The 12207-nt window shown below is 51.2% G+C and overlaps 1 protein-coding gene across 1 annotated transcript; it reads right to left on the minus strand.

Annotated features, from left to right (window-relative positions):
* Positions 1–84: 84 nt before the first annotated feature.
* Positions 85–11466, minus strand: DDOST (dolichyl-diphosphooligosaccharide--protein glycosyltransferase non-catalytic subunit). Its single transcript, XM_061148081.1, has 11 exons — positions 11215–11466; positions 10902–11012; positions 3936–4022; positions 2997–3100; positions 2809–2903; positions 2468–2561; positions 2137–2285; positions 1470–1617; positions 789–909; positions 584–690; positions 85–500 (listed from the first exon to the last, which is right to left on the minus strand). Exons 1-11 carry the CDS (start codon positions 11366–11368, stop codon positions 351–353), a joined length of 1320 nt encoding a protein of 439 aa, XP_061004064.1. The 5' UTR covers positions 11369–11466; the 3' UTR covers positions 85–350.
* Between the last annotated feature and the right edge of the window lie 741 nt (positions 11467–12207).

A 12207-nucleotide genomic window follows, 5' to 3' on the forward strand; every position in this document is an offset into this window, starting at 1 on the left:
AAAAAGGGCCACTTACTACTTTCTACCCGGTCATTTCACAACAGCACCCTTCCATCAGCAAAGTACAACAGGGGCCAGATGAAATGTGAGGGCCATGTTTCTCTTTATTTTAGAAATGAGAGTTGATGTCACATATGAAAAAATACACTTAGCGTTCAAGGTGAAAAAACAAATTATTCCCTAACCCTCCACCCCTTGGTATTCAATGTTCCATCTCCCACTGAGGTAAAGCTGTACCATTGTCCGTGGCTTTAAAAAAAACAAAACAAAAAACCGCCATAAAGAAGGAAGAAAACCAATCCTATGAAAACCCTCTGCCTCTGTTCCCAGGACTGCAGGGCGCCAGCCCCTCAGTCGGACTTCTCCTTCTCCTTCATGTGCAGGAAGACGACACTGAAGATGAAGAGCCCGAGCATCATGGAGAAGGCGCTGGCGTAGTAGGGGTAGGCCGAGGGGATGAAGCGCTCGTATTGCGTGTGCTGCAGCGGCCGCACGGACACCTGCGGAGGGCAGCGGTGCTGGGCCCCGGCCGCGCGGGGGGCGGGCCGGGGCGCGGAGGGCGGGCAGGGAGCGGCCAGCTTACCTGAGTGGAGGAGTATAGGTGTGTGTAGCCTAGCCGGTTGTAATCCACTTTGAACTGGAACACACCATACACGTCAGGCAACTTGAATTGGACGCTGTATTTGCCACCTGGGGAAGAGCCAAGACCCATAACCAGAAGGGGCTTCCCAGGCAGCCCGAGGCAGGGATGGGCTTCCAGAGCTGTCTCTCGCAAGAGCTGCGCTCACCTTTCCTCTTCAAGAAGGTCCTCACAAAAGGATCGATGCGGACAAACTCCAGCTGAATGTCATCGCCATCAAAGGGGACCCACTTGCCGTCTGAGAGCTGCTCAATGACGATGCTGTACTCCTGAGACAAGCAGCCGGGGTAAGCCCGATGGCCACTGACCGGCAGGACAGCCTCGCCTTCTGCTGCACTGAATCCCTGCCATGTCTCGGGCAGGAGCCCCCCCAGGAGTCTGACAGCTCAGGCAGGCCCCCCAACCCCGGACAGTGGAGGACGCACCCAGCTGGCCTAGCCCTCTGACCTGCCCTTGGGAGCCCGCACCAAACAGTGTCTCCCTGAACGCACCGGCACGCCTGAGTGGCCCTGCTTCCGCAGTCGTCATGCGAGCCTTTCCTGACTGATTCTCCAGACCCCACTCAATGTGAATTCTACTCCCAGCGGAGTAAACCAGCAAAGCCCTCCCCACTGCGTTCCCACAGCAAAAGCACACCTCCTCCACAGAAGGCTGCCTGTTAGGGTGAGTTTATACACCAGGCTCTCTGCACCCAAGCTGACTTCTTAGGGTGAAGATGAACTTATTCAGCCTTGTGTAGGTGCTTCAGACCCAGCACGGAAGTGTTGCATGCTTTTGAGTGGAATCAACTTGGCCCAAACCCAGGGGCCCGCCAGCGCCAAGCTCTTACCACTAGGTCAGTGACAGTGTAGGCGTTGGGTGGCGCTGTCTCGCCCACCCGATGATGGGACACTGGCCCCACCCGGAGGACCCCCTCCTCCTTGAACACCCAGCGGGAGAGGGCCACAGCCAGCTCGTAGTTGCCGGTCTGGGAGTACCTGCAGAAGGGGAATGGGGAGGCTGCAGCCGGGGACCAACTTCCCTCCAGCGGTGCCTGGTAAACCAGTCACCACGCACCGGATAGACCACACCCAGCCAGGCTCTGCCTGGAGGCCACACATGTCTAGGGGTCCTGCTTGAGGGGAACACAGGAAAGGATGACAGGCGTGATACACTGCTCTGGGTGTCACCTACACAATAAATGCACAACTACCAAAACATCAGTGACAGGAGTTTGAACAAGCTCCAGGAGATGGTGAAGGACAGGGAAGCCTGGCATGCTGCAGTCCACGGAGCTGCAGAGTCAGACACGACTTAGTGACTGAACCACCACCAGTACATCTCCAGATAAGTCATCACTACTATGAACAGTCTAGATTGCCAACAGCAGCAATATAGTGACAAAGTCTTCAAAAAAGCATCTGAAGATACTCAGCCTCCAACACTTTTAGCTAAAAGGCTCCTTCCTCCCTCTTGGCACAGACCCACCCTCGGAGCCCCCAGTCTCCCGCATCTACCTCTGGGAGCCAGGTGTGGCCTTCTGCACCGCCGAATTGAAGAAGGCGTCGCTGAAGAAGTCAAGGGAGCCGCTGAAGATGACCCGGGCGTTGTTCCGGGCCTGTAGCCCCGCGATGAGAAGGGTGTTCTTCCCCACGGCGTGCGGGTACTGGAGCAACAAGAGGCCGTCGGCCAGGAGGGCTGAGACCCACCCTGCTGCTGCCCTCACCCCCGCCCACCCATTTCTCATCCCACTGCCAAGGCTCTCCTGCTTGCTGCTCACTTTCAGATAAAAAGTGCTGCTGCCCCAGGCCCAGGAGCCGGAGGCCTCAAGTCTGCAGAGGCCCTCACCTGGGTGATGGGTTTATCCGGGAAGAAGGAGTAAGAGGTGGAAGAACCTGTCAGGATGTCCAGCACCAAAGGATTGTCAGGGTCGGCCACCATCCTGGAGAAGGAAAGGAGAATCACCCAACTCTGACCCCAAAGGACCAGGGTCCCCCAGGAGCCACTTCTTCACAGGAATTCATCACACTTCCTAAAAGCCAAACCCCAAGCCCTCCTCTTGCTGTGACGATGGAGTCTGACCAGTGTCACATTTAATCTCACCCACGTGCTCCAAGGGAAGGAAAGCCTCCAGACAAAAGTGACTCCTTCTTTCCCCAGGCTTCTGCCGGCCCCTCCTGCTCACTCACCCCACACCCCGAAAGAGGATGGGATTCAGAGATGATTTCCCAACGATGGTGGGGGCCTTCAGCAAGTTCTCCGTGTCGGCCACGATGAGCGTGTGCTGCCCGAGCAGAGGAATATCAAATCAGGAGAAGGTTCCCCAGGCGGGGGGCACCTCCCAACCCCCTCCTGGTTTCGAGGCTGAGCTGGTTACCTGGCCAAGGTCTGAGACGTCATAGTTGTGATGGTCGATGACAGCTGTTTTCTCCTCGTCGAACTCGATCCCACACTCACTGCCCAGCTCTCGGAGAGGGTCGCCTGCAAAGACCCAACAGATGCCTGACTGGGCCCTGAAGCCGGGGCCCTGGGGCGAGCAGTGTCCCTCCTGCTGGCATCCTCACGACTCCCTCTGCCGGTCACCCCCGGGCCCTGCAGCCTCACCAAGCCGGGCGCAGCCCCCACGACCCCCGGGCAACAGCATGGTGGCTGCCTGCGGGAGTCAGAACCTGAACTAATAAACCACCACCACCTGACCCCTCGCCTCAAGTACACAGTGATCTTGGTTCTGCACAAAAACTTGCTTTGAAGCAAAGTAAATACCTCGGGCAAACTTCATCTGGATGAGCCGGGGCTAACAAGGTTTCTCTCCTCTTCATCATCACATGACCAAGAGCCCCACCCAACACGGTTTTAAAAACCTACCCACACTGGAGGAAAGGAAACAAGAGTTGCCAGGGGTGCTCACTGGCGCAGCTAGTGGTTAGGTATGTGGGGCTCAGGGTCCTGCTCCCCTCTCCCTGCTTCTAAGTATGTTTGAGAATGTCCAAAATAGGAAACAAAAATCTGTTAAATCTTCCCTCTTGCCTTCTCTTTCTAAGAGCCGCCAAAAAAACATGAGAAACAAAAGGAAAAAGCAAAATGAAGGCAAAGAGAAACAGGGGTCCCAGCTCTTAAAACAGGACCTGCTTCTCACCTCCCTGGCTGTGGTCACGGGAGCACAGAAGCGGCTGAAGGGCGCTGCAGTCCCCCCCTCCCCGGCGGGGCTCCCCCCACCGCCCCACCATGAATGCCCCTTTGGCAGCTTCCACGTGTAAAGCTCTCAGCTCCCAGGAGAAATGGTGGGAAACACCACAACCTCCCGGGTCAGACTTACCGATGTCTGAGCTGGCAGCTACCAGGACACTGCCTCCACCGTCGATAAAGGTACTGATGGTCTCCACGTTGATATTTCCTCCAAAATCTGAAAGAAGGACCAGACTCAGGACCCAAAGGTTCCTTTCACTGCTCCTCTGACATCTGGCTGGGGATGACCCGCAGACTGTGCTAAGCTGCTTCAGTCGAGTCTGACTCTTTGTGACCCCGTGGACTGTACCCCGCCAGGCTCCCCTGTCCATGGGATTCTCCAGGCAGGAATACTGGAGTGGGTTGCCATGTCCTCCTCCAGGGGATTTTTCCGACCCAGGGATCGAACACTGGCAAGCAGGTTCTTAACCAGCTGAGCCACCAGAGACCAGGCATGACCAATTAGAGAATAGCACCCTCTGGAGGCCCAAAGCGAGAGGGACCTCTACCATACATGTCCCAACATAGGACGATGTTCCCAGTTCCTCAGCGTCAAGATCCAAGAATAATGGCTCAAATTCATAAACCTTTAGAAGTACAAATGAAACACTCAAACACCTGCCAATTACAGCTGTCAAGTCAGTCATACACATTTCAAGTCACACATGAACTATTCATCCAGAAATGTCACATTTTTTTCACTCCCATTTCATGAAACAACTTGCAGCTTATCACCTGCACCTTTTACATCAGTACCTTATCTTCACTTTAGCCCTCCTGGGGCCCCTGGCAGTTCTCTAGAGTCCATCAACCTCACCTCCAGTGAGCCCGTCTGAGAAGGAGCACTCCTGAATCTCAGAATGATGCTGTCCCGTGACATGGGCCAATCCTCTGCCCAACCTGAGAAGATTTTTCCCGTTGATCCTACAGATTTAGGTCTAGCAGTCATAACAGGACCACTTCATATACTGTTTTAAAGTGAGCACCAAAAAGGCACGTGAACTTTCAGCACTTGTAACTGTACGACCGTACCCTTTTCTGGTCAGTGGGTCAGGAGAGGCCGTAGCATCCAGAACCGGCACTGAGTGGGGCTGCTGCAGCTCAAGTGCTGAGTTGCTCAGTCTCTGTGTGACCCCGTGGACTGCAGCCCGCCAGGCTCCTCTGTCCTCCGCTGCCTCCCAGAGTTTGCTCAAATCCATGTCCCTTGAGTTGGTGATACTGTCTAACCATCTCATCCTCTGTCGTCCCCTTCTTCAATATTTCCCAGCATCAGGGTCTTTTACAACGAATCACCTCTTCGCATCACGTAGCCAAAGTATTGGAGTTTCAGCTTCAACATCAGTCCTTCCAATGAACACTCAGGACTGATTTCCTTTAGATTGGACTGGTTGGATCTCCTTGCAGTCCAAGGGACTCTCTCAAGAGTCTTTTCCAAAACCACAGTTCAAAAGCATCAATTCTTCAGTCCTCAGCTTTCTTTATGGTCCAACTCTCACATCTGTATGAATGAAACTTAGATACCTGGGCTTAATTCCAGGATCATGCCTTGAAAACCCAGTGAACAGCATGAAAAGGCAAAAAGATATGACACTGAAAGATGAACTGCCCGGGTCAGTAGGTGGCCAATATGCCACTGGAGAAGAGTGGAAAAATAGCTCCAAAAGGAATAAAGAGGCTGAGCCAAAGTGGAAACAATACCCAGTTGTGGATGGGTCTGGTGGTGAAAAGAAAGTGTGGTGCTGTAAAGAACAATACTGCATAGGAACTGGAATGTCAGGTCCATGAATCACGGTAAATTGGAAGTGGTCAAACAGGGGATGACAAGAATGAACATCGACATTTTAGGAATCAGTGAGCTAAAATGGACAGGAATGGGCGAATTTAACTCAGATGACCATTATATCTACTACTGTGGGCAAGAATCCCTTAGAAGAAGTGGAGTAGCCCTCACAGTCAACAAGAGTCTGAAATGCAGTACTAGGGTACAAACTAAAAAACGATAGAATGATCTCTGTTAGCTTCCAAGGCAAACCATTCAATATCACGGTAATTCAAGTCTATACCCCAACCACTAATGCCAAAGAAGCTGAACAATTCTATGAAGACCTACAAGACCTTCTAGAACTAAAACCAAAAAAAGATATCCTTTTCATTATAGGGGACTGAATGCAAAAGTAGGAAGTCAAGAGATACTTAGAGTAACAGGCAAGTTTGGCCGTGGAATACAAAATGAAGCAGGGAAAAGGCTAACAGAGTTTTCCCAAAAGAATGCAGTAGTCATAGCAAATACCCTCTTCCAATAACACAAGAGACAACTCTACATATGGACATCACCAGATGGTCAATACCGAAATCAGACTAATTTATATTTTTTGCAGCCAAAGTTGGAAAAGCTCTACACAGTGAGCAAAAACAAGACCAGGAGCTGACTCTGACTCAGATCATGAACTACTTATTGCAAAATTCAGACCTAAATTAAAGAAAGTAGGGAAAACCACTACACCATTCAGATATGACCTAAAGCAAATCCCTTACACTTATACAGTGGAAGTGACAAATAGATTCAAGGGATTAGATCTAATAGATAAGAGTGCCTGAAGAACTATGGATGGAGGTTCATAACACTGTACAGGAGGCGGTGATAAAACCATCCCCAAGAAAAAGAAATGCAAAAAGGCAAAATGGTTGTCTAAGGAGGCCTTCAAGTAGCTGAGAAAGAAGATAAGTAAAAGTCCAAGGAGAAAAGGAAAGATAAACCCATCTGAATGCAGAGTTCCAAAGAATAGCAAGGAGAGATAAGAAAGCCTTCCTCAGCGATCAATGCAAAGAAATAGAAGAAACAATAGAATGGAGACTACAGATCTCTTCAAGAAAATAAGAAACAACAAGGGAACTTTTCATGCAAAGACGGGCACAGTAAAGGCCAGAAACGGTATGGACCTAACAGAAACAGAAGATATTAAAAAGAGGTGGCAAGAATACATGGAAAAACTATACAAAAAAGATCTTCATGACTCAGATAACCACGAATGTGTGATCATTCACCTAGAGCCAGACATCCTGGAATGTGAAGTCAAGTGGGCCTTAGGAAGCATCGCTATGAACAAAGCTAGTGGAGGTGATGAAATTCCAGTTGAGTTATTTCAAATCCTAAAAGACAATACTGTTAAAGTGCCACACTCAATAAGCCAGCAAATTTGGAAAACTCAGCAGTGGCCACAGGACTGGAGAAGGTCAGTTTTCATTCCAATCCCAAAGAAAGGTAATCCCAAAGAATGCTCAAACTACTGCACAATTGCACTCATTTCACATGCTAGCAAAGTAATGCTCAAAATTCTCCAAGCTAGACTTCAACAGTACACGAACTGAGACCTTCCAAATGTTCAAGCTGGATTAAGAAAAGGCAGAGGAACCAGAGATCAAATTGCCAACATCTGTTGGATAACAGAAAAAGCAAATTCCAGAAAAATATCTACCTCTGTTTCATTGACTATGCTAAAGCCTAAGACTGTGGATCACCACAAACTATGGAAAACTCTTAAAGAGATGGGAATACCAGACCACCTTACCTGCCTCCTGAGAAATCTGTATGCAGGTCAAGAAGCAAAAGTGAGATCCAAACATGGAACAACAGACTGGTTCCAAATCAGGAAAGGACTACACCAAGGCTGTATACTGTCACTCTGCAGAGTATATCATGAGAAATGTCAGGCTGGATGAAGCACAAGCTGCAATCAAATCTGCTGGGAGAAATATCAATAACCTCAGATATGCAGATGACATCACCGTTATGGCAGAATGCGAAGAGGAACTAAAGAGCCTCTTGATGAAAGTGAAAGAGGAGAGTGAAAAAGTTGGCTTAAAACTCAACATTCAAAAAACTCCTGATTGTGGCATCTGGTGCCATCACTTCATGGCAGATAGATGGGGAAACAATGGAAACAGTGACAGACTTTATTTTTTTGGGCTCCAAAACCACTGCAGATGGTAACTGCATCCCTGCAATTAAAAGACACTTTCTCCTTGGAAGAAAAGGTATGACAAACCTAGACAGCATGCTAAAAAGCAGAGACATCACTTCGTCAACAAAGGTCCACTCAGTCAAAACTGTGCTTTTTCCATTAGTCATGTACAGATCTGAGAGTTGGACCACAAAGAAGGCTGGGCGCTAAAGAATTGATGATTTTGAACTGTGGTGTTGGAGAAAACTCTTGAGAGTCCCTTGGACTGCAAGGAGATCAAACCAGTCGATCTTAAATCAATCCTGAATATTCATCAGAAGGACTGATGCTGAAGCTGACGCTCCAATACTCTGGCCACCTGATGTGAAAAGCCAACTCACTGGAAAAGGCCCTGACGCTGGGAAAGACTGAAGGCAGAGGAGAAGGGGGCAATTCCTCTGCCATCGTTACCATCACCAACTTGATGGACGTGAGTTTGAGTAAACTCCGGGAGGTGGCGATGGACAGGGAAGCCTGGTGTGCTACAGGCCACGGGGTCACAGAGAGTCAGACACGCCTGAGTGACTGAAGAACAACACATCCAGGCAACCCCTTCACCTTTGTGAGCCCACTTCCCCATCTATAAAACAAGGACCCAGCGTTTCCCGGGCACAGAGGACATGGTAAGGATCCTTCTCCTGTAGTCATTACTGCATGTGCTTTCAGAGCTTCCAGATCCCAGAAGAGCAAAGAACCCGCCGATACGTGGAGGAGGAAGCCAGGCCTGTGTCCTCATGCCTGAGAGGGCCTAGTGGTCACAGTACTGCAGGAGGGCCCTCAGAGTGGGGACCACCGCTTATCCTGAACACCCCTGACCTCAGAACATGCTAGCCTTCTCCCTAGGAGTGTCTGAGAGGGTTTCTTACAAGAATGGTCCCCACCCTGCAAGAGGCAGAAAAGTTCACCACAGAGATGCCGGGCAGGGCTTCAAATAACACTGAATCTCAGAGACACTATTCCATTTCGTTTCCCTGCTTCCTCCATCAGAGAATGGGCACAGTTCAACACTGGCCTTAACACCTCTCTCAACCAGCTCGTCTCCTCTTTTCAGAGGATGCCTCAGGTCCAAAGCCTTCAGCAGGTCAAGAATCAGCTAGAACTTGACAGCGCTGCGTTCACTGTTATATTTTCCTCTTCAGAAAGCAAATGATGGTACAGTACTGGCTCTCCATTTTCAGTGGTGACAATAGGTTCATTACCAGTTTTCTTTTAAACTGGGTTATGTTTTTTTTTTTTTTAAAGCAGGTCAATTTGAAGAAAAACATTACTGGCACAAATATGGAAAGTGGTAAAGATCACAAAGTGGGGAAGGAAATGACTCCGATTTCTGAAGCAGTATCTTGGGCTCTGCCCCTTCTCCCACTAACAGCAGCCTACCTCAGCCTCCTCAGCCCACCTCTACCACTTCCCTCCTCCCTCTCAGTGACCCTTCAAAGCCCAACTCAGACAGTCCCTCCACTCCATCTGGGACATCCTAACATGTGGTCTGGTAACTCATTTCAAGTCCTTATTTATATTTCCTCACAGATAGGTTGAAAGACTCCTGAAGGGTAGCCTCTGTCACTATTCAGTACTGCTTTCAGAGTTCCAACATAGCAGCAATCCAGCAAACACCATTTAACCTGCTAAAGGCATCAATGCACAACTGAACTTGCCTCCGAAAAGCTAATTCCAAAGGCACATGTTACAGGAGAGTTGGGAGCACCTCGCCAAGTACTGCGAACCTAGGGGAAAATGCATCAGGGGCTTGGCAGATCCCAATCTCACATGAACCACAGAGAAGAAAGTCGATGCCAGTGAAGTGACAGCCTTCCTAAGCTTCATAAGCTGAACAGACAGATGGCAGTCCTGACTCACCGCGGACAGGGACAACTTGTGTCCTCTGAGAAAAAGATAAATTGAAGCCACTAAAGAAAAGAATGACTAGGATGCTCACCGAAAAAGCACAACAAAAAGGGAAACAGCCAAAGGAACTGGGGTTATTTAGTCTGGAGAAGAAACAACTGAATAATTCAGGACCTGATTATGCGAAGGCTACGCCTGTAAGCAAAATAAGCATTAGACCTATTCTCTTAGGCCCTGGGGAGTATCAGAAACCCTTTTCCTCCTTGCCCCAAATAAACAAAGCAGGAAGTGGAAGACAAGTTCAGTTTAATACATGATCTTCTTAAGAGAGTTGTACAGTGGCAGCCTATTTTAGGAGTTGCCTCCTAAAACAGTAAGCTGTCACAGGAGTGTCAACTGGAAAATCTAGTGAAGATGTCCATTTGGCTCAACAACTAGTCTTCTGCTAAGCCCTGGACATATCCATCCAGCCTCAAATAGTTTGGACTAGGTAATCACTAAAGGGTCTTTTCAGTCTAACCATGACTCCATCTGCATTCTCAGGATCAACCACCACCAATGCCCCTTTACAGAAAATCATGCTTAGAGCACAGCCATTTTCTCGTTCCACACAGGCAAACCCAATCAGGGAGTGAAGGAATGTCTGTCTTTCTTATCAGGCCCTTTAGCAGAGAAAACCCCTTCTCAGACTAGCAGAGCCAGGAGTTCTAAGGTCTGCAACAACACTTGATCCCACAGTCCTCAGCTCTGTCCTCTGGTAAGGACATATCCTCTCCTAAGCCCAGAGTGAAGTGAGGTGAAGTGAAAGTCACTCAGTCGTGTCCGACTCTTTGCGACTCCACGGACTACAGAGTCCATGGAATTCTCCAGGCCAGAATACTGGAGTGGGTAGCCTTTCCCTTCTCCAGAGGATCTTCCCAACCCAGGTCTCCCGCGTTGTAGGTGGATTCTTTACCAGTTCAGCCACAAGGGAAGCCCAAGAATACTGAAATGGGTAGCCTATCCCTTCTCCAGCATATCTTCCTGACGGAGGAACCGAACCGGGGTCTCCTGCATTGCAGGCAGATTCTTTACCAACTGAGCGTTAGCCTTTTCCTCTTCTCTGGGAGCAGCAGCGCCCAGGGCTGGGGACCCACTCCATCCCAGGACATACCCAAGATCCTGAAGAAAGCTGATAAATCAGAGTCCTGGGGGCGACCGGCAGCTCTTACCTTCTACCGAAGGGGAGAAGATGATGAGATTGTCATAGAGAAACTCCCCGTACTTAATGAGGGACAGGCTGGGATCATCTGCGGTCTTGAATGTGAGTACAAAGCCACGATCTGGAAAAAGAGAACGAGGGAGCTGAGGCAGATAAGAGGCAAAGAGAAACCACCACTGCAGAGACCGTGACCGTCCTGCCCCCGTCCCCCCACCAGCCCCCTGGCGGCAGGTCGGACCTGGAAGGCCAGCGCAGGTGGGAGGGAGAGGGGTCGGTGTCTCGGGGCTCAGGGACCTTACCACTCCCTCGGGCCCCAGTCTCACCCTTCAGGCTCCGGAAGAAAAGCGAATGCGTCTCCCGGAGGTTGAGGTTGTCCAGCAGTACCAAGGTGCGAGGACCGCTGGCGCCGGCCAGGCCAAGCAAGGGCAGCAACAGCAGCCACCAGCGGGGCCACACACGGGCCGCGCGGGGCGCCATCTTCCTGCTCCAAAGAACCCAAGGACCTGGGCACCGGAAGTGTCTCTTCCACGGTCGCCCAATCGCGGCTCGTTGTCTTGGAGTATCACTCGGAAGTGATTCGAGAAAGCCGGGGCCGGGCGTCCGGAGCCGCTGCTCGGACGACGAGGCTCGAGGAACACAGCCGGAAGTGTCCCTGTGGGCGGCGGATTCTCGGCACACTATTGGTGAAAGCGGCGCGCGGTCCCGCCCCCCCGAGAGAAAAAGTCTCAATCCTAGAGAGACAGCTCTGCGGCCGCGGCCAATCAGTAGGGCCGAGAGCCCTTGGGTTCCGCCCATTGCAGGCTCCCGCCCGAGCCTGGGGCTCCCGCCTCCTCATCCGTTTGGTCCGGGTCTGGGACGCGGCGCTAGGGTCAGAGTCCCGGCCAGAGGTTTCCTGGACCGGGACAGGTTCGACTGGAGCCAGGCCCCACCTCCACTGTCTCCCGGGAGGAGGTGGTTGGAAAAAGGCCGGGGACGGGTCGCGGGCGTGGGGGCTGGGGGAAGAGGGCCGGACTCTCTCCCGCTGCTCACGGGCGCAGGGCCTTGGCGCGGGCCCGGCCCACCCGGCCTGATGACCCAGGCCGGAGGCAGTGTGGGCTGGGCGAGGAGTCAGAACCTGTAGCTGGGCATATCCGCGCCCAGGCTCGCACCAGCCCTGTAACCCGGGCGCTTTTCTGGTTTCCAGGCCGCTTCTGGTGGTTCAGAGGGTAAAGAGCCCGCCTGCAGTGTGGGAGACCTGGGTTCAATCCTTGGGTTGGGAAGATCCCCTGGAGAAGGGAATGACAACCCACTCCAGTATTCTTGCCTGGAGAATCCCA

Source organism: Dama dama, chromosome 8 (assembly GCF_033118175.1).
Source record: "Dama dama isolate Ldn47 chromosome 8, ASM3311817v1, whole genome shotgun sequence".
Classification (NCBI taxonomy): Eukaryota; Metazoa; Chordata; class Mammalia; order Artiodactyla; family Cervidae; genus Dama; species Dama dama.